Genomic DNA, 27,908 nt, shown 5'->3' on the forward strand with positions numbered 1-27,908 from the left:
TAGGTTAAAATAAATTTTTATTAAAAAAATTGTATTAAATGTTAGAAGAGATTTATACACAATTCACAAATGCTTTATAAAACATTGCCAATCTTTCTCCAATTGTAATTGTTTTTATGCAGACTTGGAAATTTTGCAGTGAAATAAGGTCTACAAAATATTTCTTTTAGAAAGCATCACAATGATAATTTTAGGCAAAATAGTCTTTAAAACTGAAATATTTGCATGCAAGTGAGTGAGCTCTCAAACACCCGTATTCTTTATCCCAGTGACAAAGTAATGCGAAAATGAACATTAAACTGACTTACTGAGGAAACAATGAACAAGTATTCTGTAAACTTCTCAAATTCACTCAAATTTTTAAATTACTTTCAAAAGCAGTGCCATTACAAGGTACTGACAATCACATTACGTACTCAAAATGAATGTTAATCAAACTAACATTCAAAAAATAAAAATACTGTTGCAAAGAGGCACCCCTTGTTGTAAGGTATGTTAAAGGAGTGTTTATTACACTGAAGGCTTATGGTACGGGCCGTAAACCCTACAGGAGACAGTCTCTTCACACGGAAAAGTTATAATCCATCCCTTTTAGAAGTGAATAATATCTCTTTAGTAGTGTTGCTGGTTGAAAAAAAAAAGTTACAAGTTCGAAATAAGATGGCAACATACAAAAAGTGGCCCATAGTTTTGGTCTTTGTCTAAGAGGTACATTCTGTAATTTAACAAAGACTGGCTTTAAATCTTCAGTTCAAAAGCACACTTCTTTTCCGAAAGGGTGACTGACCAACTGATGCCATTTCAGAGAGCAGAATCCTAACCACCAACTTGAAAGGGGTATGGCTCAATGAAGACAAAAACAAAAACAGTAACTGATTTACCTCAAAGATTAGGAAACAAAATCAATGTCAAAGTATTTGAAATCATAAAAATTCATTGCTTTAAAAATTTCCCCCTGAGCTGTGGATGCTTTTTTATATATAGTCTCTAGTAAAACAGATGCATTCTATAATACCAAGTTGTAATTATAAATCCTATGATTCTTGGTGCTGAAAATAGATAAGTTATGTCTCAAACAGCACAAAGTGATAACAATTACACATTCCGTGGAATTCTTTGGTGAGATGCAATCCTGCAGAAGTCTCCTTTTTTTGTTTCCCTCCTCACAATACCCTTAGAATCTTCAAGTAATTTTCAAAGGAGAAACCACAAGTCCATAATGAAGGACCAGAAGACCATCCTGAAAAGAAAAAAAGTGTTCTGCAGTTATTTAAAAATCAGTTACGTAAATGATCAAGTCAAAGATAGTTTATTTTTCATAACCCAACACTAATGTGAAATTCTTTGATTTAAAGAGAATAAAGAGTCCAAGATAAATAAACTTGCTTGTTCACTCACTTCATTACTAAACACTCCCTGTTAATGTGCCTTTTTAATGACTCTCAGAAGAAAATTCTGAAACTACCAGGTATCCACAGTTAGTCACGGTTGTTTATGGCAAAACATTTCTTCAAAAAGAACTAAAAGATACACATTTCATTCTGCACAGATTACTTAATATATCACCCAAGCACTGGACTTCTCTAAAAAAGACTCAATTATCATAAAATATCATGGATCTGCTAAGAAAATAAAACATTTATTTCCTACATAAATGCAGCTTACAACTAAAACAAGTGAGAAAATTTTGGAACTCTTACCCATTTAATGTATCATACATTTTACTTCCTCCTTGAAGTCTGTTCAATACAATTTACCCTTTCTTTGATATCCAGAGTCATCATTATGAACAGTAACTACACTGTGCTGTAACACAGTGATGTCCTCTGGGGTCGTGCGAAACTTAACCTGACAGTAAATGACTCCAGATACCTTGTTTCTGAGTCTTTTTATGTCTCCTCTCTTGATATCAGGTCTTAATTTTTTTTTTTTTTTTTTTTTTTTTTTTTTTTGTGGTACGCGGGCCTCTCACTGTTGTGGCCTCTCCCGTTGCGGAGCACAGCCTCTGGACGCGCAGGCCCAGCGGCCATGGCTCACGGGCCCAGCCGCTCCGCGGCATGTGGGATCCTCCCGGACCGGGGCACGAACCCGCATCCCCTGCGTCGGCAGGCGGACTCCCAACCACTGCGCCACCAGGGAAGCCCAGGTCTTAATTCTTTGTGCTCTCACCAAGGCTGCTTAAAAGTGCTTTTTAAGGTGTTATTTCTAATCTACTATGAACTGGAAAACTAGCTTAAAAGGAAGGCTCACTGGGGAAGTATGCCATGGGCAATGGGCCTACTCTGAGCAACATATAGAGGGAGTGGTGGCATGCACGCCTTGCATTTCCAACCCTTCGCTAGCTATCGCTCTCTCTTTCTTCTTTATTAAGCTTTTTCATGGCTCCACTTCCTCATTTCTCATTCGCTATTCAACTCACTGCAATCTGGCTTCTGTTACTGGCAACTTCGGTGAAAACTCACCAGAATTCTAGAAAGGGGTTCACCAATTCAAATGCCCACAAAGGCCAGAAAAGTTACATAAATGAATATGTGAATCACGTATGTAGTCAAATAGGGTATGTTGAGACCAGTGGTAAACCAGAGAGCAGATGCTTAGCTAAAGGAACTTAAACTCAAAAATTAGAATAAGCCAAATAAAGTATAGTCCCATACCATGTTTGGCCCACGGACCATCAGACCTGTTCTAGACTAACTAGTCTAATCAAAGTAAATGAATTTGTATTCTAACACACACAGAAGGATCCTATTAACATTTTTACATGAATACAAATTACATTTTACATAATGTCAATTTTTTGCATATAGTTATATTTCACAATTACAAGCTGTTTCAAAATCTCAAAACTTCAATATATGTATAAAATCGCATTTTATGAAATGAGATAATTCCTTATAATTCAAATTTAAATCTATGTCTATTATGTTTATATTCCATATAAATAGACAGAAATATATAAATATTATTTATATTTTATATTTACATGTCTCCATTCATGGTCTTCTTAAACTATCCAACCAGAGTGAATCTTCTAAAAGGTAAGTCAGCTTATGTCTCTTCTGTCCTTGGCTCAAATCTCTCCAATCAGTAGTTTACCACTTCACTCAATTAAAATCCAAAGTTCATACTATAGCCTACAAAGTCCTGCATGGTTTTATTCCAGCTGCTCAGATCTCAGCTCCTACCATTCTCTCCCTCACTTGCTACCTCCTAGCTTTCACTGCAGAGATATGTTATTCATTTAGCTAAGAGGTCCTGAGATTACATGACACATTGTTATCAATGAGGACTTTAATTAATTATATTTCAGGTTATTTAAGTTCTGGGACTTGCTCATCTATGAATCTCCCCATGTCTAGAATAGTGCTCCATAAATACTTTTTGAATTGAAGTCATATTTTCTACCCACTCCATTGACTTTGCAATTTTACTCCTAGATTCTTACATTTCTAATCAAGCTTAACTTTTAAAAAGACAATCGGGACTTCCCTGGTGGCACAGTGGTTAAGAATCCGCCTGCCAATGCAGGGGACGTGGGTTTGAGCCCTGGTCCGGGAAGATCCCACATGCTGCAGAGCAACTGAGCCCGTGCGCCACAACTACTGAGCCTGCGCTCTAGAGTCCATGAGCCACAACTCCTGAGCCCACGTGCCACAATTACTGAAGCCTGAGCGCCTAGAGCCCATGCTCTGCAACAAGAGAAGCCCGCGCACGGTAATGAAGAGTAGCCCCCGCTCGCCGCAACTAGAGAAAGCCCGTGTGCAGCAACAAAGACCCAACGCAGCCAAAAATAAATTTATTTTTTTTAAAAAAGACAATCATTTTCTAAGATTTCTGAAGTTTCACCTTATAAAAATTTTAAGAAATGTTTTGTTTATATCTCTAAGTATGCTTTACTTAGCCAAGAAACAATTTTGCTTTTGTATTTTATGAAGAATCTTTTGAATTATTTGTTACCAAAATGTAGACAATTGGTATGGTGCTATATTTCTAAAAACATGTAAGAATAATCAAATAATCACCTAAATAAGTATTCAGCTACCCTTTTGTTAAGATTCTAAGCTTTAAGCTCAAATTTTTTAATAGGTGAACCTTGATTCTACCACTAACTAGCCAAGTGACCTTGGGCAAGTTACTTAATCTGTCTAGACCAGTTTCCTCATCTATATGATCCACCAACGGATTTTAGAATTAGAGGGTAAAGTTCCAGGAGAAACTGGATCTTTCTCTTCATTAAAATTGTAAGTCTTATCTTGCTTTTCATGTATCCTGACCAGATTTCATATTATATTCCCACTCACATTATAGGCTAATTAAAACATCATAACGGTTACCATGGCTTCTTACCAATTGAGCAAGGAATGGTATGTGAATCTCTATAGCCTAATGAGTCTCTACAAATTTTTCTTAAAGAAATGTCCTTGCAGATACATTTGCCCAGTAGTCTTCAAAGCTCTACTGCAATACTGGACAGAGAAAAAAGAAAAAAAAGGCCTCTAGAATCAAACTGCCTGGGGTTTGAGCCCTGGCTCACTCACTCACTCACTGTGGGTAAGTTACATGTCCTCTCTGTACCTTGGTTTCCTTATCTTTAAAACTGGGGAAAAAAGAATATCTATCTCATAAAACTATGAGGAATAAGAGAGCTAATCGATACAAATCATTTAGAAGAATGCCTGACACACAGTAAGCATTCAATAAACATTAGCTTTCTTATTTACAGTCCAGATAATTTCAAGAAAATTATAGAATATTTATTAAAAATTTATTGATAACATGGAACATTTTTCTTTCATTAAATAACTTGTCCATTAGGCATAAATATGGTAAAGTCTAAGACCTACCTGCATTGCTGCATCACCTATTGCACGTCGAATTTCCCTTAGAGTTTGATAGCGCTCTAACAAGTGATCACCACAGATGATATCTACCTACAGGCAAATAAGAGTATAAGTTTGCTTTCCTGCTTCAGAAAACCATATGACAAAATGAGGAAGATCAACATAATTATTTTTAGACTAGTCTTTGCTATTTTAGACTGATTAAACGTTCTCAAGAAAGATTTTAGAAACTTTTTACAAATAAAGTAAAATGGAAGGAGCATTAGAGGACATAGCAGGACAGACAACAGGCATTCAGAATGATTTCCTTGAATCTCTGAGAACAAGTTAAATCATACTTGATATGTTCAGCACAAGAAGGCACAGAAAAGTCTATTATTTTAAAAAGTTTCATGACACAATGATTAATAGGGCTTACAATGCTTAAAAAGGCAATCTTTAGTTATTTGAATAATTTTCTTAATGAGGAATATCTCATTTTCCAACAGTGGAAAGTCTACTGCTGACATAAAGTACACAATAGGGGAACTGTTTTACAGATGGAACAATCTTAACAAGGTCTTTTCAGCCCTTTTAGTAAGGTCAAAGCTCTAAGACAAATCTACTTTTATACAGAATGCTCTAGAAAGAACGATATGGTTGTACAGTTATATACTATACTGTAATATGATTCCAGTATACTCACTTGCTAGAAATAGAACTGCAAATCCTTATATTCTCTTTCACTGAGTACTCCTTTCCCATTGCCTTAAAGTGGGAACAGGTCCTCAACATCTTATTAATAACATATCACTTAACAGGCTCCCCCTCCTCATGTCCCTATTTAGCTTACAGCATGAAATTTCTCCTTGCTCCAAACCAAAATACCAGCTCTAACTCCTATTTCTCCTTTTCCTTTCTTCTCACGTGCAGTTACCAAGTCCTGTTGCTTCCTTCTTCACCCTGCCTTTTAAGTTCATATCATTCTTTCAACTGCTGCTCTTAGGCTTAAACCACTGAAACCGTCTCCTAACCAGATTTCCGACCTTCAAATTCTGTTTACTCTAAAAATCCTATGCACTGCCAACATGTTAGTTTCCCTAAAACCTTCAGCATGGTTGGGTAAGAATAGTAAAAGCAGTTGCATTTAACTGAGCGGCCTCTATGCACAGCATTTGTTACACTATATATTTGACATATGTTATCTCATCTCATTTTCACATTCCCGTGAGCTAGGCATTGTAATTCCCATTTTACAGATAGGACACTAAGAAGTAAAGACATTAAACTTTCCTAAGGTCACAAGGCTAGTAAGTAGCAAAGTTCACATCGGAACCCAGGTCTGTCCCCCATCTATCTTTCTCCAAAGATAAGTGCATGTGAGGGGTTGGCAAACTTTCTACAAAGAGCTAGATAATAAACATTTTAGGCTTGTGGGACTCAGGATCACTGTCACATGTGCTCAATTCTGTCACTGTAGCATGAAAGCAGCCATAGTATGGCTGTTCCAATACAACATAATTCATAAAAAGATGACAGGTTAGATTTGGTCCACAGGTCAGTTAGTCAAGCCCTCTGGTATCTCACAATGAATAACCACCGATTAGTAACAACTTTTGTTTTATGCTTACCAGTTTTAAAGTTGGCAAAAGCAATACTTGTTTTCAAAAGGACTGGAAAGCAATAATAGCAGACCTTGTGCACTAACAACAGATCTTGTGCATAGAACTTAGGTCCATGAAAAATTAAAGAACTTGGAAACTAACATTATGTTTTTATTAAGTATCCAACTATCCAGAGACCACCACTCTTAGTGGGCTTCACCACATGGTATACATTTATGATTTGGTTACTACAATTTTCTTTTCAACTTAATCTTAACCCCCAGAGATTAGCCATTTACTAACAGTTTGATGCATATGCTCCTAAATGCAATGTGTGCATGTGGGGATTTTGGTTTTGTTTTTCTAGAAATGGGATCATGTCACATATTTTGTTCTACATATTTTTAAAACACACACAAACACACACAAACAACAAAAACTTAATATACTATGGAATCTTTTGGAATGCATAGTTAGCTCTCTGTGTTTAATAGCTGCATAGTGTTCCATTTTATGAATATATCATAAACTATATTATCCATCCTCCTGATAAACATTTAAACTACTTCTCATTTTACATGCTGATTTTTAAGTTACTTGACTGTAAATACTTCATAAATTAGTTCATTCAAACAGAATCACATCTCTGAGGGTGCCACAAACATGACCCACATATTTGATAATTTGCTAGAAGGACTCACAGGACTCAGCATGATCACAGCTATGAGTAATTACAGCAACACAGCAAGGATATACAGTCAGATCACCAGTAAGGTAAAAAGATGTAGGTAGAGTCTGGAGAAATCCACGCACAGGCTTCCTATGCTCTTCCCTCTCAGTCCAAGAGGAGATAACACCCACATACTCTTTTCTCTAGCAGTGGAAATGTAGTCAATTTGTGCAGTGTTTCTGCCCAGGGAAGCCCAGATGAGGCTCAGAGTTTAGGGTTTTTTTTTTTTAGAGTTTAGGGTTTTTATTGAGGGATGGTCATGTTGGCATTCTCTGCCTAGCAACTACCAAATTCCAGACTCCCAGAAGCAAAGCAGTTATTCATCATAGACCCATTGTTTGTACAATCTAGGTCCGGGGAAACACCCTTAATAGTTAGGTAACTTTTCATATTAGCACAGGGAACTTTTTACAAGCCAACTTCCTAGATGCTAGGCAAGGGCCAACCTTGTAAGCCAGCCCTTCTAAAGGCAGCACCCTCAGGTCTGCTTTGTTAACTCTTTTCTGCATAATCTTTCTACCCTTTAGAGTATTAAGTCTTAGTTAGGAAGAATAACTACGATATTTCTGAATCTCAGAGCAGAAATCATAACGTGAAGATGGTCTTAAGGGAAGAAAAACCCTTATCTTTTTAAAAGCAAGATCACACTAAAGCTTTCAAGACAGGATTTTTCACTGATTGAGCCAGTGCCACACTCATTCCTCTTTGTTCATACATACTTTTCTTTGATAGAAAGTTCTTTTTTTTCTTTGTCTGTCTGGCAAAAAAAAAAAAATCCATTCTTCAAATCCCTTCTTTGACCTCTCCAGAGTTAAATCATTCACTCTGTGCTCTAGTGGCACTCATCATAACCTATTGTCATTCAGTTGTTTACTTTTATATCTTTCCCACACAACTGAGTCACCTGGTGGCATTTTCTGTCTCATCTTTGTACTGGAGGCCAAGCACATAGATGCTCAATTTAGTACCAATAGATAGTAAATGAATGGTAGGGATACACCATATGACATGTTAGGGTCTCTGAAAAATGATTTGGAAACAATTCAATGATAGGGTTAAGGTCATATACTAAATAAATAATGAAAAAAGGAACCTGGGCTTCCCTGGTGGCACAGCGGTTAAGAATCCGCCTGCCAATGCAGGGGACACGGTTTAAGCCTTGCTCCGGGAAGATCCCACAAGCCACGGAGCAACCAAGCTCGTGCACCACAACTACTGAGCCTGCGCCCTAGAGCCCGTGAGCCTCAACTACGGAGGCCCGCACGCCTAGAGCCTGTGCTCTGCAACGAGAAGCCACCGCAATGAGAAAGCCAGCGCACTGCAACAAAGAGCAGCCCCTGCTCGCCTCAACTAGAGAAAGCCCGAGCAGCAACGAAGACCCAACTCAGCCAAATAAATAAATTTATTAAAAAAAAAACCGAACCTATCTTTTAAGACGGAATTAATTATGGTAGGATTAACAACAAAATCTACTACCACATCTTTTATATAGAGAATATTTAGTGATCAATGTGGTAATCATTTCAAAAAAGCAAAATAAGGTCTGAAGGTCAAATAATGTACAAAGGAACACAAGAGTTATTAAAAAACAAGATACAATAAGACAGCAATAAATTCAAAACACCACTAAATCAACCATGGAGATCCAGAGGCACTGGGCTCTCTTATGTGAAAGAAATATACTCAGATAATTATTGATTTCTGATTTGAATTAACTTAAATCTCTTAAGAACACGTCTACATTTTTTTTATCTTTCAGAACTGTCTTCCTTTTTTATTTTTATCTGCCCCAAATAAATAATACTTTTAAAGGTATTTTATCATTTAACAGTCCCCTAGTAATCATTCATTCCTGCTAGTAAATAACCATTTACGAAGGTCACATATCTGTAAACAAAGAATACATTTTCTATTTGGGACTAAATGGTTTTAAGGAAGGTCAGCACAGAAGGCTCAAGTGACTGGGTTGACCAAGAATTTTATTTTGTTTAATGGTTAACTAGCTCAATGTTTTGTTCATATTAGAAGTAACTCTTGTTTACTGTCTCTTGGATTTAGAAGGCTTAAACAATTTTAGTCACAAATGGGTCTGCATATTTGATAATTCTCTGTTCCACTATTTTAACATTTTGGTGAAATAGTAATTTATGAATGTTACCAGCTATATAGTACCTGAATTAGAAAAAAAAAATATTTACCTAAAGAGCGAAGAGCTGAGAGACAAAATTAAAGACTGAAACAAATTTTACATCATTTTATTTCAAAATGTTAAAAGCCTTGAATTCTGTGATAGGAGGAAAAAATAAACCCACATTTTTACACAATAAAACCAATTTAGAGCTTTGGCAACCAAATTTCTTAAAACACCAGTGTGAAACTTATAAATGGCTCTGATCAATATCTAGCCACAGAGGAAGTAATCTATATCCTAAAGAAAGCCCTCTTGGGTGCCACTTCTTATTCTATATAATCAGGTGCAAGTCTTCTGATTTCTGCTTTTAGAAATAATAGACTATTATGGGATTACTCACAATTCTTTGTTCAGGAGTCCCTAAACAGCTATCTATTTCTAACCAAAAGGCTAAGAATAACCTCAAGTATGCTTTGGCTACCAAGTGATAGATAAGTCATTTCCAATTTTCAGTTGCCATGAGATACAGCTAGCATTATGTCAAAGTCAGTAAGAGAAATCACTTTAATTGAATTTAATATATATTTAGTACTGGCAGATATTGATACTAAAAACATGAGCAAAATTTCAGATCTACAGCAAATAGACATTTTAGATAAAAATTATTCTATAAAATTTTACACATGATGGAGAATAACAAAAACCCCTTTTAAATTTGACTAATGAAAAAGCAGAGCTATATAAACGTGCATTTTCACTGGCCCACATTATTAAACTATGAGTTTACTTACACTTTATATGCAACAATACATGAGGTTTGAGATTTCCATCTTACAACAAGAAAGTATTATATAGCTATAATGAGAGATCTTTTTCAATCCTTAGGAAACTAACAGAGTCTATATTAGACAGCTGTTTCACTTTTCTAGGTGTCTTGAGCTAAACATTGATAAATCCAAGGATGTCCTCTGAAGAGAAGTAAATGGATGGAAAAGTAAACTTTTGCTCTACTATCAAAAAGAAAAGAGCTGGAGCTGAAGCTCTAGAAGCTCTTTAATCGTTCTCACACCCTCAGCTTTTCTCTGACACCCATAGATGGTCACCAATGGCAGCAAGTCAAATGTGATTAAATTTGGGGGTGGGGATCACTGTGTACCAATATTCAATTAACATTTACAATATCTACAATGTCATAAAACAAAAGCCACTGCATGAAATCCTAGAGACGGTTCTTTCTTCAATGTGTTAAAGGTAATCTCACAACTTCCTGTCTTTTTACACACATATACTCTACCTGACAAGCTGGATCAAGACCCATTTTTCTTCTGAGGAATTTTTCTACATGTCCAATAGTTGCTTCTCCTGAAACTCGGACAAACTTCTTTTCCAATGGCTACAAAAGTAAACAAACAAACCAATTTCAGATTAAATATACATAAAATGTATAAACCTTAAAGCACATTTTATAGCAAAGATAATTCAATAGATTTATGAAAGAAAAATTACTATGAAATTTGAGTTAATTTATCTATCAAAAAGAAAAAAAAGAATTCCTGCTTAGCTTCACCTCTCCAAAAAGTATGTCAACAATTTTTTTTAATAGAACGGCTTACTGATTTGTTTTACTACCTCATCAAGAATAAAACTTAGAGTAAAATTTATTGACAGCAAATACCCAAGATTCAATGTCTCAAACAACCTGGTTTCTTCAACAAAAAAACTTCAGGGAAAAAAAAACAACCAACCAAGGCTGAGGAGGAACCGCTAGACTAAAAAAGATACAAGGCCTATAAATAAGGGATATATCAACCAATTACAATATATGGATCTTATTTGGATCCTGATTTTTAAAAATCTTTAAAACAATTTTCATAAGACAATCTAGGAAATTTAAATAGCATGTGGATATTTAAGGAATTACTGTAAATTTAAAAAATGATAGTATTGGGACTACCCTGGTGGTCCAGTGGGTAAGACTCCATGTTCTCAATGCAGTGTGTCCAGGTTCAGTCCCTGGTCAGGGAACTGGATCCCATATGCATGCTGCAACTAAGAGTTCTCACGCCACAGCTAAGGAGCCCATGTGCTGCAACTAAGACCCGGTGCAACCACATAAATAAATAAATATTTAAAAAAAAAAGATCCCGCATGCCACAACGAAGATCCCACATGCTGCAACTAAGACCCAGTGCAGCCAAAATAAATAATAAATAAATATTTAAAAAGCTGCTTTACACATTCAGATACAAGTTATAAAAATAAATAAATAAAAATTATAGTATCATTATTATGTTTTTATAAAACGTCCTTATCTTTTAGAAACAAACAATTATTTACTGATAAAATGATAGTTTGGGATTTGCTTCAAGATTATATAAGAGAAGTGTTAAAGGTATTGATGAATTGAGATTGGCCATGATTTTATAATTATTGAAGTTAAGTGATGTGTACATGGGCATTCATTTTACTATTCTGTCTACCTTTGTATGAGTTTGAAATTTTCTTTTAAAAGTGGAAAATAAAAAGATTATCGGGGCTTCCCTGGTGGCGCAGTGGTTGAGTCCGCCTGCCGATGCAGGGGACACGGGTTCGTGCCCCGGTCCGGGAAGATCCCACATGCTGCGGAGCGGCTGGGCCCGTGAGCCATGGCCGCTGAGCCTGTGTGTCCGGAGCCTGTGCTCCGCAACGGGAGAGGCTGCAGCAGTGAGAGGCCCGCGTACCGCAAAAAAAGAAAAAAAAAAAGATTAACATCTAGACGTATATGGCTGGAATCTGATCCAACAGTCTAAGGTGATAGGTAGAGAGACCATAGGGTTTTAAAGTAGAAACTAATGCTTACCTAGCCACTCTCTCTCTGAGGCAATTTTAAGGATACTACTATTAATAAAAATGAAAAGCTGGGGTAATAAGAACTAAAAGGGTACCTTTTAGGAAAATGTGAACAATGTTTTTCTAGCACTAGCAGAGAGGGAGCCCAGAATTGCTACCAAGAGGACCCAGGCAGGTTAGGCACACATTTCTTCCATGTAACAGCACTCAGCTCTCTTATCTGTAATTTGGTTTCTTAAGAACTTTCCTAACAATAGATCTATCCCTTATTACCACAGTGCAGCAGATAGCATGTTAAGTGCAGATATTCCAGAGACTGCCTGGGTTTAAACCCTGGTTCTGCCACTTTCTAGCTGCAAGTCTTTGGACAAGTTGCTAAACGCTTCTGTGTCTCCATTTCCCCATTTGTATTGTTAACATAGAGATACTAATAGCACCTACCTCATAGAATTATCATAAGGAAAGTGTGTTAATGTACGTAAATAACTATTAATAATTCCTGGCACATAGCAAGTACTTAGTTATTACTAGTGTATTGATTCTGTTCTTTATGTAAAGGAATCTAATTAGAGGACCTAGTTGTCATCATGGATACTGATATAATCTAGACAAAAATGGCAAAGGTTCGCGTTCTTTAAACACAGGTTTAAGAATCATCTTGAAAACCTAAGGCAGTCTTTCTCACTAAGGAGCAGATACAGCAGTGCTCCAGGTGAAGTTTTGATGAAGGTACCGCATTGTAGGTGGCACTGCCTGATTAGCATGAGAATCCCATCATGTGCCTCGAGAAGCTATTCTGGGTAATCTAGCTAGATGCCTGCCTGGTAACCAGTGCCATTTCTGAAGGTTAATTTCTGGGGCTTACCATCTCAATAGTAGGTTTCAGGTATACCAACAGAGGACAATTCAATATTCATCATTTCTAGTTCTTGGTGAGCACTTCACCCCCAAGTGTTTATTAAGATTAATCCAACTTAGCTAAAGTTATCAATACTGTACTTTTTAGACCACCCAGAACAGAATTATGAGATCTGCCAGTAACTGAAAGAAAAACATTGGCCTTGGCTTTCAAAGTTGGCTTCTCACGTGGTTAACCTTAGTCTTCATACCCCAGGCTCACAAGTTAACAGAAATTTTTTCCGATATAATTCAGATCCAGCTTTTTTAACAATTTGCTTTTTTTGTTTTTTGCCTTTTTTTTCTTTTCTTAAGCTACAAAGCAGGTTCTCACCTAAATGGTCAACTCATTTTTTTTTCCTGCTGCATCTAATAGCCTCCTACCATCTGCATATAAACAGGAAAGAAAAATTCCACAGAAGAATTTTACTTCTTTGAAATTAAGCACAGCAATCTTCCCTACCATCTATAACACAGGTCAATTTGAGAAGAAAGTTGAAACAATAAGGTAGAATCTATAGGGAGATTTAAGAGACATTCAGTTATTTTCTGACTATAGAAAATGCATACCACTAAAAATATTGGGTCGGCCAAAAAGTTTGGTCGTGTTTTTCCAAGTGAACTTTTTGGCCAACCCAATATCTTTTAAAAAGATGGTATCAACTCATTTTACCTTGAAAAAATTCCTACCTCTGTCAACTGAAAATAGTTACCAACCCAGTCACAAGGTAAATCCCTAGCAACCAGATGGTGAATTTGAAATACCACCAAAAGACACCTTGGAGAAATGACAGATTCTGTGTCTGGGGCAAGAGATGTACGAGTTGAGCATGGAACATCTTGTCATATGAGATAGCAAGGAAGCTATTATAGACCCTGATTATCTATGATAAGACAATTTGAACATCAATAAAGATAATAATTAAAAGGGGTTTAAACCACAAATATATTTAAATGCATGAGTTCATATTAAAGTAAAAACAAAATCAAAAATACCTAATTGATTAGGACTGGAGCATGCTAATGAACCAACTCATTATTTTGAACCTTGTAAGTCAAGGGAAAGAATCAGCATTTATTCTTTCTTTCCTATATGAATGGTACCACTGGCTAATCAAATAGAAGTTCCTCATTATTGAAGTATTTTAATAAAAGGAGGAGGAATGACAGCATCATTTTCCAAACCCTATTAAGTTAATGGGCTTAGACATTGAGTACCAATTGTTGCTAACAACACAAAGACACAAACAACCAGACATTAATGTGCCTCCAGATGGACAAAAACACCACCGACTATGAAGTATTCTTGGTCCCCTCAAATCAAACCTGTCTGATTAACCTCAGACTTAACTACTAGTTTATAGGAAAAACAGAGGACAAAAGAACACATTAAATCACAGCACAGAGATGCAACATCAAAACCCCATCTGTAGGAAACTATAGCACAAATGACCCAGCTTTGTCAACAATGAATTGCAAGAAAAAAGAAACAGAAAACTTACAGATTTAAAAACCTATCAACCAATCACAATGTGTGAACATTATTTGGATCCTGATTTACGACGATGTTAAAAAAACAAAACAAAACACCCACTACAGCTGAGATAAAAACTTGTACACTGACTAGATATTTGGTAAGAAACTTATTTTCTTTTTATTAACGACCTTCAACCTTTTGAAAAATCACAAACTTACAAAGAAGTTACACTAGTAAATGAAGATCCAGATAGCCTTCACCTACTTTACAAATGATTAACATTGCTATATTTGCTTCACCTCTTCCAATGTATGTAATATGTGTGTATATACGTGTACATTTATTATTTAAGTTACTTGCAGACATTGAGATATTTAACCCCTAAATATACCAGCAGTTATCATCTCAGAATAAAGGGGCTCTCCTCTATAACTACAATATAATTATCAGGAAATTTATAACATTAATACAATGCAATTATCTAAATGGGTCCAAATTCAAATTTCTCCAGTTGTCCTAATAATGTCCTTTACAAGTTGTTCTTATTTCAATCCAGAATCTAATGAAGGATTACACACTGCATTTTGTTGTCATGTTTCTGTAATCTCCTTTAATCTAGAATAGATCTGTCTCTTTATTTTTATCTTTCTCAACACTGACATTTTGTAACTTTTTTTTTGGTATGCTACGTGGTCATTAAAAACAGAGACTCATCTTTTAAGAGTACTGAAACACTTTACAGATGAAAGGGCAAAATGCCAGGGATTTCTTTCGGAATAATATTAGAAAGAAGGGACTTCCCTGGTGGCACAGTGGTTAAGAACCCGCCTGCCAATGCAGCGGACACGGGTTCGAGCCCTGGTCTAGGAAGATCCCACATGCCGCACAGCAACTAAGCCTGTGCGCCACAACTACTGAGCCTGCGTTCTAGAGCTCACGTGCCACAACTGCTAAGCCTGTGAGCCACAACTACTGAAGCCCGTGCCCCTAGAGCCCGTGCTCCGCAACAGGAGAAGCCACTGCAATGAGAAGCCCCCACTTGCCACAACCAGAGAAAGCCCGTGCACAGCAACAAAGACCCAATGCAGCCAAAAATAAAAATTAAAAATAAATAAATTAAAAAAAAAAAGAAAGAAAAGAATCCGCCTGCCAATGCAGGGGACATGGGTTCGACCCCTGGTCTGGGAAGGTCCCACATGCCAGGAAGCAAATAAGCCCATGCACCACAACTACTGAGCCTACACTCTAGAGCCGGTGAGCCCCAACTACTGAAGTCCATGCACCTAGAGCCCATGCTCTGCAACAAAAGAAGCAAACGCAATGAGAAGCATGTGCACCAACGAACAGTGGCCCCCACTCACCACAACTAGAGAGAAAGCCCATACGCAGCAAAGAAGACCCATCACAGACAAAAATAAATAAATAAAAATAAATTTAAAAAATAAAAGAAAGAAAGAAGGGAAGTGTGGGAATTCCCTGGTGGCCTAGTAGTTAGGATTTGGCGCTTTCACTGCTGTGGCCCGGGTTCAGTCCCTGGTGGGGAAGTGAGATCCCACAAGCCGTGTGGCAAGGCCAAAAAAAAAAAGAAAGAAGGGAAGTGGATGGAGGTATAAAAGAAATTAAATTGGTCATTAGTTAATTGGCAAAGCTGTGTGATGGATGCATGGAGGTTCTATTCTGTCTACTCTTCAGTGTATTTAAACATTTTCATAATTAAAAGTGAAAGAAAAAATTTTCTGAACTATATGACTGCTTGGTGAAACAATTTTAAATTAAATGTAACAAACAGACTTTATGATTTTCATGCCATAAGTGTACATGGTGAATAGTTTAACTAGGCATCATCCTAGTCAGACATATTTATTTGAACAATAAGTAAAAGACAAGGTATAAAAACAGCTTTTTAAGTAGTAGAGAATGCTGAGCTATAATATCAAAAGCTAGAACTCCCTTATAAATACAGAATTAAAAGAAAAATGTTAAGATTGACAATGTGTTAGCTAAGAAAATATTAAAAAATGACTGTTTTAGCAAAATAAAAAGTCAAAATATGCAGAAATACGATCATTTGTTTCTAAAACAATATATTCATTACCTCTTATAGACATAAGCCTGCAAACTAACATCAGTATCATTAGTTAACACTGAAAACTTAATGCCTCAAAACTATAAGAACAGTGTAATAATCTTCTATAAACCTAGCTTTATCAACTCACAGCTAATCTTGTTTTAAGTATACCCCATCCATTTCCTACCCCAACTGCTTACTGGCCCCCATTCCCCAGTTTTGTTTTGAAGCAAACCCCAGACACATCATTTCATTTGTAAATACTTCAGTATGTATCTCTAAAAAATAAGAACTCTTTTTAAAAACATAATACCACTATCATACTTTAAAATTCCTTGATATCAGAAAATAGACAGTAAATGTACAAATTTCACCATCTCAATTTTCTTACCTAGTAGAAAATGATTTTATTATTTTTAGGGTTGTTATTACAGAGAAAATAAAAATAAAACAAAGGTTTCACACACAAAATATAATAACCAGTGATGGACTCAAGCTAAAATTCTAATTTATGCATATATTATTTTTATCAGATATATTTTTGTACTCTCAAATGTATACACTAAACATACTACAAATAATGCTTCTATTCGAAGTTTCTTTGGATCTTGGCTTGTTTTTTAAAATTTAACAGCTTTATTGAGATATAATTCACATACCATTAAGTTCACCATTTTAAAGTATACAATTCAATGGTTTTTAGTACATCTATAAAGTTGTGAAACTATCACCATTATCTAATTTCAGAACATTTTCATCACCCAAAAAGAAACTCTTACCAATTAGTAATCACTCCCAATTTCCCCTCTCCCCCAAGCCTCTGGCAACCACTAATCTACTTCCTTTCTCTATGCTTTTGCCTATATTGGACATTTCATATAAATGGCATCATATAACATGGTCTTTGGGTGCCTGGATTCTTTCACTTAACATGTCTTCACGGTTCATCCAGGTTGTAGCATGTATCAATATTTCATTCCTTTTTATTGCCAAATACTATTCCAGTGTATGGATATATCATATTTCGTGTACCCATTCATCAGTTGATGGATATTTGGGTTACTTACAATCTGGGGCTATCATCTCATAAATTTTTTAGTTTATTATCAAATCCAATCCAAATAAATGCCATACACTGATGTCCCTTGAGTCTCTTTTAATCAGTATGTTCTATCTACATGTTCCCTCATTACATCTTTCCCTTTAATTTGCTGGAGAAACAGAACTGTTTGTCCTGCAGTTTTCCACTGTCTAGATTTGGCTTATTATATATTCTTACAGAGTAATTTAATAAGTTCCTGTGTCCCTTGGATTTCCTGTAAATTAGTAATCTAGCGGTATGATCAGCTTCACATTTCTTTTGGCAAGAACACTTCATAGGTGGTAGTGTCATATTTTTTTGATGTATGAGGATCAGAACTACATAAATATTCTAAGCGCATATGTGCTTTCACGGAAGCAATAGGCTAATAATTTAATTTTTTAATTTAATTTTTAGTTCTTTCTTCACGACATTCTTTAATTTTTAGTTCTTTCTTCACGACATTCTTATACTCTGTTGGCTCGTCTGGCTACTACAGGTCACTGGACAGGTGTCTTCAGTGAACTCTAGGAGCATATGACTCTACAGTTGTCCCATATAGAAACTTATATGCTACTTTCCCACCCAGTACACTATGAAAGGACTTCCTAAAGTTAATCACCATAAGTTTGGTTATTTTACAACTTAGAAGAGGTAAAAAGTTACCAAACCTAACACTGCATTCCCTCCATCACAGTGATCTCTGGGAAAAACCTATAATACACTTCATCCAGAAAAGTACTCATTTATTCCTATGCTTCAATTCAATTCCTATGCCTCCTAAGCCATTATAGTCACAAAACAAAACACTATGCCCAACCAGGTATAATTCACCCATATTTTATTTTATTTTATTTTTTATTAGGTGTTTTTTTTAAAATTTATTTTCATTTATTTATTTTTTTTGAACTTATTTATGTATTTATTTTTTTGGCTGCACTGTGTCTTCATTGCTGTGCACGGGCTTTCTCTAGTTGCGGCTAGAGGGGGCTACTCTTGGTTGCGGTGCTCAGGCTTCTCATTGTGGTGGCTTCTCTTGTTGCGGAGCATGGGCTCTAGGCGCGTGGGCTTCAGTAGTTGTGGCTCACGGGCTCTAGAATGCAGGCTCAGTAGTTGTGGCACATGGGCTTAGTTGCTCCACGGCATGTGGGATCTTCCCAGACCAGGGCTTGAACCCGTGTCCCCTGCATTGGCAGGCGGATTCTTAACCACTGCGTCACCAGGGAAGCCCCACCCATATTTTAGTATAGACTTTGACAAAGTCACTGAAAATCTAACCAGATCAAAGTCAACTATTTCCTTATACATTTATAATCCCAAGTAACTATAGGCCTGATTTACCCCTTTTAAAAAAGTCACCTTTTCCTGAATGATTCATACTATAGGAGCAACACTGTGTACAATGGCACCTGTGATGCTGAAGCCTTTAAGACAACTCTGAACTTAAGTATGTTACATTCTTACCTTTAAAGTTTCAGTAAATGATTGAAGTAACAAGTTGGGGCAGGCTAACTTCAACCAAAGATGTTACATGCAAATGAAATTTTAAGCTCATATTTAACTCTAAATGCCAAATATGCAAAAAATGCTTTGAAACATTTTTTTAATCACCGAATTAACACAGCATTTGGTTTCAGTTTTAAAAATTACTCACTTATTTTTCCTTAGACCACTGTTCTGAATTAATAACAAATCCCTACTTAATAACTCTTTTCTCATAAACCTATTATAAGAGAGCATTACTGAATGTACTTCATATTTCAACAAGTTTTATTTACAGAACAAATTTTATAGACTGTAACTGAAGACAGTCTCCATATGATTGCTAATCTTAAATTTGTGTGCTACAGGGTCCTCTTGTAAAGTAAATGAAAAATAAAAGTAAAATACCTTAAAATGTCCCGTGCCTTCATTAGCACTGAAAAACGAAAGCAAAATTAATCAATTTTGAACTATATGTTTAATTATATAACACAGAAAAATAACATAAATACACATATTTGAGGAACATCAACTTAATTTTAAAACACGGTCACCTAACCCTTTATGAAATAAACAAATGTAGTTAATTGTCATATCTGCCACCTAGTGGTAAGGCAAAGGCAGTTTTATACAGTATTTTACATTGCTTTGTATATTTACTTCCAGGAGTTAAAAGTATACTCTTAATATTTATATTTCCCCCACATGTAGCATTCTAACATTTTCTAGCTTAAAGTAAAACCTCTTTCTTTCTGTCATAATTAATGTGTTTTTTTCTTGATAGCAACGTTTACAAGATAGAGTCCTTACAAGAAAGCTGCTACATTTCCTGTTGTTTTACTTGTAACATAATCACCTGGGCATGATTTACTCAGTTTGCTTTTCCTCTAAAAGTACGAAGAGATTTCTTGATTAAATCAATTACTTTTATATCATGAGGAGACAAGGAACAAACTTTTTTTGACCATCTACTATGCACCAGGCATTATATTAGGTCTTCATATATTATGCATGTGTTTCATTCAGTTCTCACAGTAACCCTTTAAGTCAGGCATTAGAATCACCATTCTACGGATAAGGAAAATTAAGCTCAGAGAGGCTGAATAACTTGCTTAAGGTCACACAGCTAGTAAGTAATAAAGCTGGGTTTCAAACGCGGGTGTACATATCAAAGCCCACATTCTTTGGTTTTTTCGGCCATGCTGCACTGGATCTTAGTTCCTCTGACCAGAGATTGAACCTGGGCCAGGGCAGTGAAAGCGTTGAGTCCTAACCACTGGACCGCCAGGGAATTCCCAAAGCTCACATTCTTTCTTCCCTATCACGTTGTGAAGAATAGGCAAGATCACAATTGCATCATCTAGAGTATTCTTATAATACAAATATAGAGAAATATATTAATATACAATATAGATAGTATAAATATCTATAGAATATGTTATACTGACAAACATAAAACATAAGTTATGTATACACATTATATATAGATGTAAATCTAAGGTTATAATATCTTAAGAGCTACAAAATAAAATATCCCTGGGAATTCCCTGGTGGTCCAGTGGTTAGGACTCCGTGCTTTCACTGCCAAGGACGCAAGTCGATCCCTGGTTGGGGAACTAAGATCCTGCAAGCTGCGCAGCCAAAATAAATAAATAAATTAAATATCTTTTTCATTATAAGAATTATCTCTATAGAATCCATGATATATGGGCATCTGGCTTCTGCTTGAATATCTAAAGAGATAGCTTCTTAACTTACAAGTCGGTTCATTCCATTTGTGGGCAACTTTGTTAGATATTGCTTGCTTGCACTGAATCAAATATGTTTCTCCCTGTAACTTATACCTATTGGTCCTAGTTTTGCCTTTTGGTACTCTTGTGAATTAGATTCAATCTTTCTGCTACTACACATGACATAGTTTTCACACCTTTTACTATTCTGATTACACCTCAATTTACTAACATCTCTCTTAAAATGTAGTGCCTAGAGCTGAACATAAGACCCCAGTTGGATAACATAGCATACAGTGGGATAGCACCTCCCTGGTTTACTAAACACCACTGAGTTTAAGATTGCATTAAATTTTTGCCATATCTTCTCTCATACACTTATTTCATGTGAGTCCATTTTCTTTACTAGGCAGATATTGTACACATTACAGCACCACAGACTACTTTAACCTTTATTTCTGAATGACCCTGCATTATTTCAATATTCATATACTGATAATAGTTTAGACATGTTAGAAATACCATATGTTGATTCTTATAACAATCCTGTGAGTTGGTATTATAATCCCCAATTTAGAAACATGGAAACTGATGATCAGAGAAGTTAAGCTACATCCTAGGGGTTACATACCTTCAGTTACACTCTTCAAAGTCTATGCTCTTTCTATATACACTATACTGCCTAAGGCTTTATAATCTTCTACTTTACACATAGAAACTGAAGAACAAAAAGGAAAAGTACTGTACAAGACTATCTTAAGATCACAAAACATGCATACCAAATTTAGGGGGGCCGGGAATATCATATTCATTCCAGTGGTTGAAAAATCACTTCCATGGGCTGAACCTACCTCAGGATTTTTGCTAATCCAATTCAAGCAGGGTCACCAGCTGGACCAAATTTGCCCTTGTACTTGCATCAGGTTAAAACTCACCTGCCATTTGTCCTGCCATGAAAGAGCTTTCTATGGGTTACCCTCAGTAGCCTGACTTCAGTGGTAACACCAAGCTTTTCAATGTAGTAAACATGTGGGGATTTAACTCTGGGGGCTGGCGACTCCTTCAAAAGAACTCTTTGCCACATTGGAAGCTTTCTTCCCCATAACCATTTGAAAACAGATAAAAGACTATTTTATGACGTAGACAGACTACTCATCATAATCTTCAACATATAAGGTTCAATTCTCTTGTTTTACAGATAGGGAAGCTGAAGCTCTGAGAAGTTAAAAATACAATTTCCACGAAGGCAAGAGCCATGGCTGACTTATTCCAATTACATTCCCAGCAGCTAGCAGAGTGCTGTGCTGGTACACAGCAGGACCTTAATAAACATCTTATGAATAAACAGAAAGCGATTACCTCAATTTTACAAAGCTATATAACAAAGGAGCTAGGACTTAAATAGAGATCTTCTTATTCCAAGTGAGGGCTCTTTTTTTCTACAGCAGGGAATGTGTTAACAATGTAACAACTCCAGTAAGTGGTAATGACTGCTTTGACCAGAGTACTCAAGTCTCACTCATTAGGAAAGCCTGCCATGATTAAGTATTGATTTCTCCTTTGGACAGACAGAGATAATGTAGCACACTTGTCACATATTTGCCATCTTTGCATTACTGCCACTTTTCAAAAAAGGTATAAAAAACTGTCAGTTCCAACTGTGCGTTAGTGGAAAAGGTTACATTTCCTGAAAATATTTTTTTTAGAAATATAAATTCCTTTCAATTTTCAAATTTTAATTAACTAGACTTACTAAAAATCAAGTTACATGGTAAAAAGTCAAATACAATGAAAAGTAAGACCTTTTCCAATTCTATACTCATACACTCCCGTGCCCTTTTCTAGAAGCAACTGCTATCAACATTTTCTTATATGTCCTTTCAGGAATGGTCTGTGCCTGTGGGGAAAAAATATATATATATATGTATATATGCCCACCATCCGCTTTTAAAAAAAAACATAAAGAGCACATGCTATATATTCTCTTCCGCATCTTGCTTTTTTCACTTGAGAAAGTGAATTTTGGCAATTGTTCCATATTAGCACATACGTTACTAGCACATGTTCATTGTTATATACCATTATTTTACCAGTTCCCTTTTGGACATTTAGGTTGGAACACATTCTTTAATAACAGAAATTGCTGGTTTAAAGTCTGGTATTACATGATTTCTTCTCATTCTTCTAAAGAGATCTTTATTTCATTATCATCAACCACTACTACGTGGGCTCTGTGGAGGCATAAGAAAGGTTTCTCGCCTCTCAGGGATCCTTAATATCAGTTGAGAACACAGGATGAATACATAAAGAGATAAATACAACATAGTACAAGCTAGATACTAAATAAATAATACAGGCAACCTAGAGTTATAAGGAGGAAGTGACTGAGAAGTCAAATAGTCATCAGTGACATAAAATGGAAGATCTAGATCTTCCAAGAAAGGCATTTTAGTTTATCCTGCAAACTATGGAATTATTTTGAAAACTACAGTTTGATACAGGCCAACTCTATGATGACAGTCGGCCTAACAATATTGCAGGATAATGGAGTACACCATATGCTACAGTGTTTGAAAGAAGCAATTTTTATTAATTAGGGAGATATCCAACTACTTTGGAAAATAATTTGGCAAAACCAAGTAAAGCTGAAGACGAATGTATCCCAAGACACAGCAAATCTACACTCTTAGAAAAATATCTCATATATATATAAGGAGATACGTAAAAAATGCTTAAAGCAACAGTGTTTATAATAGGAAAAAAATTGGAAACAAAGTGTTCCACAGTACAAGAAAAGATAAATTATGGTATATTTATTTTAAGGGAATACCAGGCAATGGTGAAAATGACTGAACTAGTTATACATTTTAGCATGGATGAATCATACAATGCTAAGTGAGAAAAGCAAGTTAGAAAACATGGTATGATACCATTTAAAGTTTTTAAGTGGCCAAAAACAATTCTACATATTGTTTAGAAATAGATACACATGTGGCAAACACATAAAAAAAATGCATGGGAATGATAATCATTACTTTTAGGAGAGTAGTTATTAACCTCTAAGGGAAGGGGGGAATGAACAGGAAGAGGTAGCCAAGTGCCTTCTGCCATATTAGCATGGTTTAATTCAAAAGCCAGATGATGGAGATACAAGTGGTTATTTTACTACTCTTTAGTACCTTTTTCTAAGTCTTAAATATTTCAGAATTATTTTTTAAAAGGATATCAGAAAAACTCGATATGACCTTAGTTCAGGATGATTTTGTAACTGTTGGGACTTAAAAAATTCTTTATTTTAAAGTTTAGAGGTAGAGGTTTAGGGTACTCACCCAATAAACTCTAGTAATAAAGACATGTCAAGTTCAGGTGGAATACGAAACACTGATTCTAAGACTTTCTTAGATCTTCCTTTGCTCGAAGGGACTGGCTGTGGAACAGCTATTTGATAGCCAAACAAAAAAGTTGAGTTAGAATATAAATATCATAAACTGAGATCTTTGGAAAATAATTACAGAAATTTAACTATGTTGACTATTTAAAAGATCATAAAGCACTCACTCTCCCTTTTAAAAATAATATCAGTTGATCTGTCAAAGCCAGTGAAATTAGTGACAAGCCTGGGGAGCACTCCACAATGGAAGGCAGACATGTATGGTTGGTTTATCAGGGCCACAGAGAGAGCTCAGCATAATAGCAACAATAGCTATAGGTAGCCCTTAATAAGCACTACTATGTGCCAGGGCTCAGGGCTCATGCTTAGCACTTTACATGCACCATCTCATTTAGCTCTTATTATAATTGCATGCCATAGGTACTAATGCTTTTTTCTTTTAAATTTTATTGGAGTATAGTTGATTTACAATTTTGTGTACTTTAACTGTAAAGAAAATGAGATTACAGTTTAATGAGATTAGGCAATTTGCCTAAAGTCACCCACATAGTAAGTGGAAGAATGAAGATTTACACCCAAATCTAACTTCCATACTGTGACATTACCATCATCATAAAAACTAATATTTGAGCAGTTACTATGTTCCAGGCACTGTTTTAAGTGCTTTGTATTATTCAATGTATGCTTACAATTTATAGTGTTATGATTATCCCTGCTTTATAGAAGAGGAAACTGAGACATTGAAGTAATTTGCCAAAGTCATACACCTAGTAAGGTGGCAGAGCTAGGATCACACTCAATATAGCTCCAGAGCCTGTACTCTTTAATCCTTATAAATAATTAAATTGGATTACAGTAAATCATGACCTTCAAAATCTTTCTCTCTCTTTGATCATAAAATAACCAGCTATCACCAAAAAGAACCTCAAAGGGAGTAAATTTTATTAAGTTAGTATTCTTTAATCTATAAATACATTATGGTATACACCCAAACTTACCAGGTTTAGGTACTTCTAGACCTCTTTCTTTATAGAAATCATGCATTTGCTTTTTTTCTCCTAAAAAATGATAAAACACAGACTAAATTACACTTAAAATGTAACTAGCAGAGTCAGAAGAGATTCTGGGATTCACAACTATGTAATAAAATAAACTTACTTTCCTCTAGATTGATCACTAATTTGTACACTATGTCTTGTAACTGTCGGTCCAACCTAATAAAAGGAAAGGATGGAGAATACCTCAGAATTCAGAAAAATGCATTTGGTACAGAGTGAATGATGTTCTTTGTAAGTAACTGTTTTCTCTTAGGGGTGACTATCTCCTTTCTCAGAGCTGAGTTACTTTTAGGTAGCACTCATGGTTCTCATCTGAGAGAACCTCAAGTAATTGTATGTGGTCATAATTACAAGTAATTATAGACTCTTGAACTATTTGCTAAATTGTTCCATGTGAACTGGTCTTATTCCCTTAATAAGAATGTGAGCTTGAGGGCAGAGACTGTATTTTGAAATTCTGTGTATCATCTGCAAAACACTCTTCTATGAAGGTAGTAAAAACATAATAGTATTTGCTAAACAAATGAAAGCAGGTCACCTTTAGTGTTTTTCTTCCCTTAGGAAACTGAGCATGAACTGAAAATAAGCCACAATGACCTATGACAGACAGGCTTTTCTAAAGAGGCCAGTTATTTCAGGTATTAGTTTTAAAAATAGAACTCTAGATACACAGAAAAGGATAAGCCTAAACTAGCCTCATCAACTTGACTGATGAAATTAAAATCTTCAAGAAAAGAGATCTGTGCCTTTTTTTTTTTTTAAAGTTCCCAGTGGATATTACAGTGCCTGGTACACAGTAAGTGCTCTATATGTATTTCTTTAAAGAATATGTATTTCCCTTTCTTGTCATTTTGAGATAGGTCAAGAATTTATCACCAACTACACAATTTCAAGCTTTCAGAAAAAGTATACCTAAAATATAAATTTTACTTATATATTCTTCTTACCTTATGTTGTAAAGAGGTTGTGTCTGATGTACTACTATGTTGCATTTTGGACACCTGTTGCTATAGTAAAAGTGTCTTACAATGCAGCTTTTACAAACTGTTGAAAAAAAAGTTGAAATTAGGATACTTTCAAGACATTTCAAAAAATCAACATATTATTTGGAAATATGATGAACTATATGCTTACATGTATGAAGACATTCTGTAATGGTAGTTGCATCTATTAAGTAACCTTTGCAAATGGAACACAAGATGTATGGGGTCAGCTCAGAGAGATTTATCAGGCGCTGCAAATACAATGGAAATAGTTTTAAAATACAAGTCCTTGCCTTTTCAAATTCTTAAGCGATAATCCCCAAATTTTATTATCAACAATGTGTAGCTTACTTTGCAACATGGAAACATGTTACCTTACCTCCAACCCTTCAAACACTCTCATCAAAGTTACAATAACACAATATACACCAATGTTCCGAAAAGATCTCATTCTTTTGGAGATACTGTATATTGCCAGATGAGGGGCATCTTACTATATGAATTATCGCGAAATGGACAAACTTTCCAGATACTGGTGTTTAATATTAATTCTGAGTAACTAGGTATATTGTCTAACTTTATGAAGTATGCGCTGCCCCATTAAAAAAAAAAATCTCCCAATTAGAGACTGACTAGGTGGGGAAGGGTTTCCCATCCTCTCAACACCCTGTAGAAATGGACTTTTTCCCTGGCCCACTGTAAGCTCCGGGAGGGCAGCAGGCCGGTACCCTTGGCGCCTACATCCCTGGCACGCAGTAGCTTCAATAATGAGTGAGTCGGACCCAGAGAGCTTAAGGAACTGCAGAAACGTTACAATATGAGTCGGCAGGGAACCGGGCCGGGACAGAAGGCCGGTCCGCGCCACAAGCAGGCAGCGCAAGGAGAGGTGAGGGTCCGTGCAAGTGCCAAAGGCTTCAGCGGCGAGCGGGGAACCCGGCCCTAACTGAGGAGGCCCGGTGTGGTCAAACAGGGGCCATCAATACCTCCTCCTCGTCCTCGGAGTCCGGCCGGCCCCCCTCCAGCCTCAGCGAGAAGTGGCTCATCTCTTCTTCCTCTTCCTCCTCTTCTTCCTCCTCCAGGTCCTCATCCTCTTCCAACTCCTCGTCCTCGTCCTCGAAGCGGCCCCTCAAGCGGCCCAGGCTGCGCTCCGGCTCCAGCTCAGGGGGCCGGGAGCCCGAGCAGCCTGGAGCCCCCGCCTCGGACAGTGGCGGCTGGCCCTCCTCACCCGCTGCGGGCGCCGGAGTAAGGGCAGGCGGGGAGACGGGAGGCGGGGGCGGCATGGCTGCGGCTCCCTCAGCCTTGGCAGAGCCCGCGGTGCCTGCCGTTATCACAGGGACCCCCTCCATGCCAGGGGTAGAGACCAGGCGAGGCGAGACAGAGACCAGGTGGCTGGATAGCGCGGGAGTTCCGCCCGCCTGCCTGAGCTGACAGTGCGCAGGCGTGAGAGGCCTGCAAGGCCCGCTGGGAAATGTGGTTCACCACCGCGCACCTAAGCCGGGGCGTAGGCGGAGCCGCTCAGGTATATGGGGCGGGGCTTGCAGGCCGCATCTTAGAGGAATCTCACCCATTTTTTTTCCTTTGAAAGCCTGTCGCTCTCTGCACTGCCTTCTGAAAACGACGGAATTGG

At 36.6% G+C, this 27,908-nt stretch overlaps 1 protein-coding gene across 2 annotated transcripts; it reads right to left on the reverse strand.

The window, feature by feature from the left end:
- PCGF6 (polycomb group ring finger 6) lies at positions 1-27,685 on the reverse strand. 2 transcript variants are annotated; one of them, XM_060125735.1, is made up of 10 exons: positions 27,265-27,685; positions 26,433-26,532; positions 26,246-26,342; positions 25,399-25,454; positions 25,239-25,298; positions 24,179-24,287; positions 19,528-19,555; positions 10,580-10,678; positions 4,845-4,931; positions 1-1,240 (listed from the first exon to the last, which is right to left on the reverse strand). In XM_060125735.1, exons 1-10 carry the CDS (start codon positions 27,625-27,627, stop codon positions 1,184-1,186), a joined length of 1,056 nt encoding a protein of 351 aa, XP_059981718.1. In that variant the 5' UTR covers positions 27,628-27,685; the 3' UTR covers positions 1-1,183. The 2 variants fall into 2 exon arrangements, with proteins under 2 accessions (XP_059981718.1, XP_059981719.1); XM_060125736.1 differs by lacking the exons at positions 24,179-24,287; positions 25,239-25,298; positions 25,399-25,454.
- Positions 27,686-27,908: the final 223 nt, after the last annotated feature.

This window comes from Lagenorhynchus albirostris, chromosome 16, assembly GCF_949774975.1.
Source record: "Lagenorhynchus albirostris chromosome 16, mLagAlb1.1, whole genome shotgun sequence".
In the NCBI taxonomy this organism is placed as follows: Eukaryota; Metazoa; Chordata; class Mammalia; order Artiodactyla; family Delphinidae; genus Lagenorhynchus; species Lagenorhynchus albirostris.

Excerpts from the sequence above, each read along its gene's own strand:
- PCGF6 (XM_060125735.1), bottom strand. The coding sequence starts at position 27,627 with ATGGAGGGGGTCCCTGTGATAACGGCAGGCACCGCGGGCTCTGCCAAG. Across the intron at positions 26,533-27,264 it reads ACTCCGAGGACGAGGAGGAG|CGCCTGATAAATCTCTCTGA; the intron begins GTATTGATGGCC and ends TTGTATTTGCAG. Across the intron at positions 25,455-26,245 it reads CAACCTCTTTACAACATAAG|GTTGGACCGACAGTTACAAG; the intron begins GTAAGAAGAATA and ends TCCTTTTATTAG.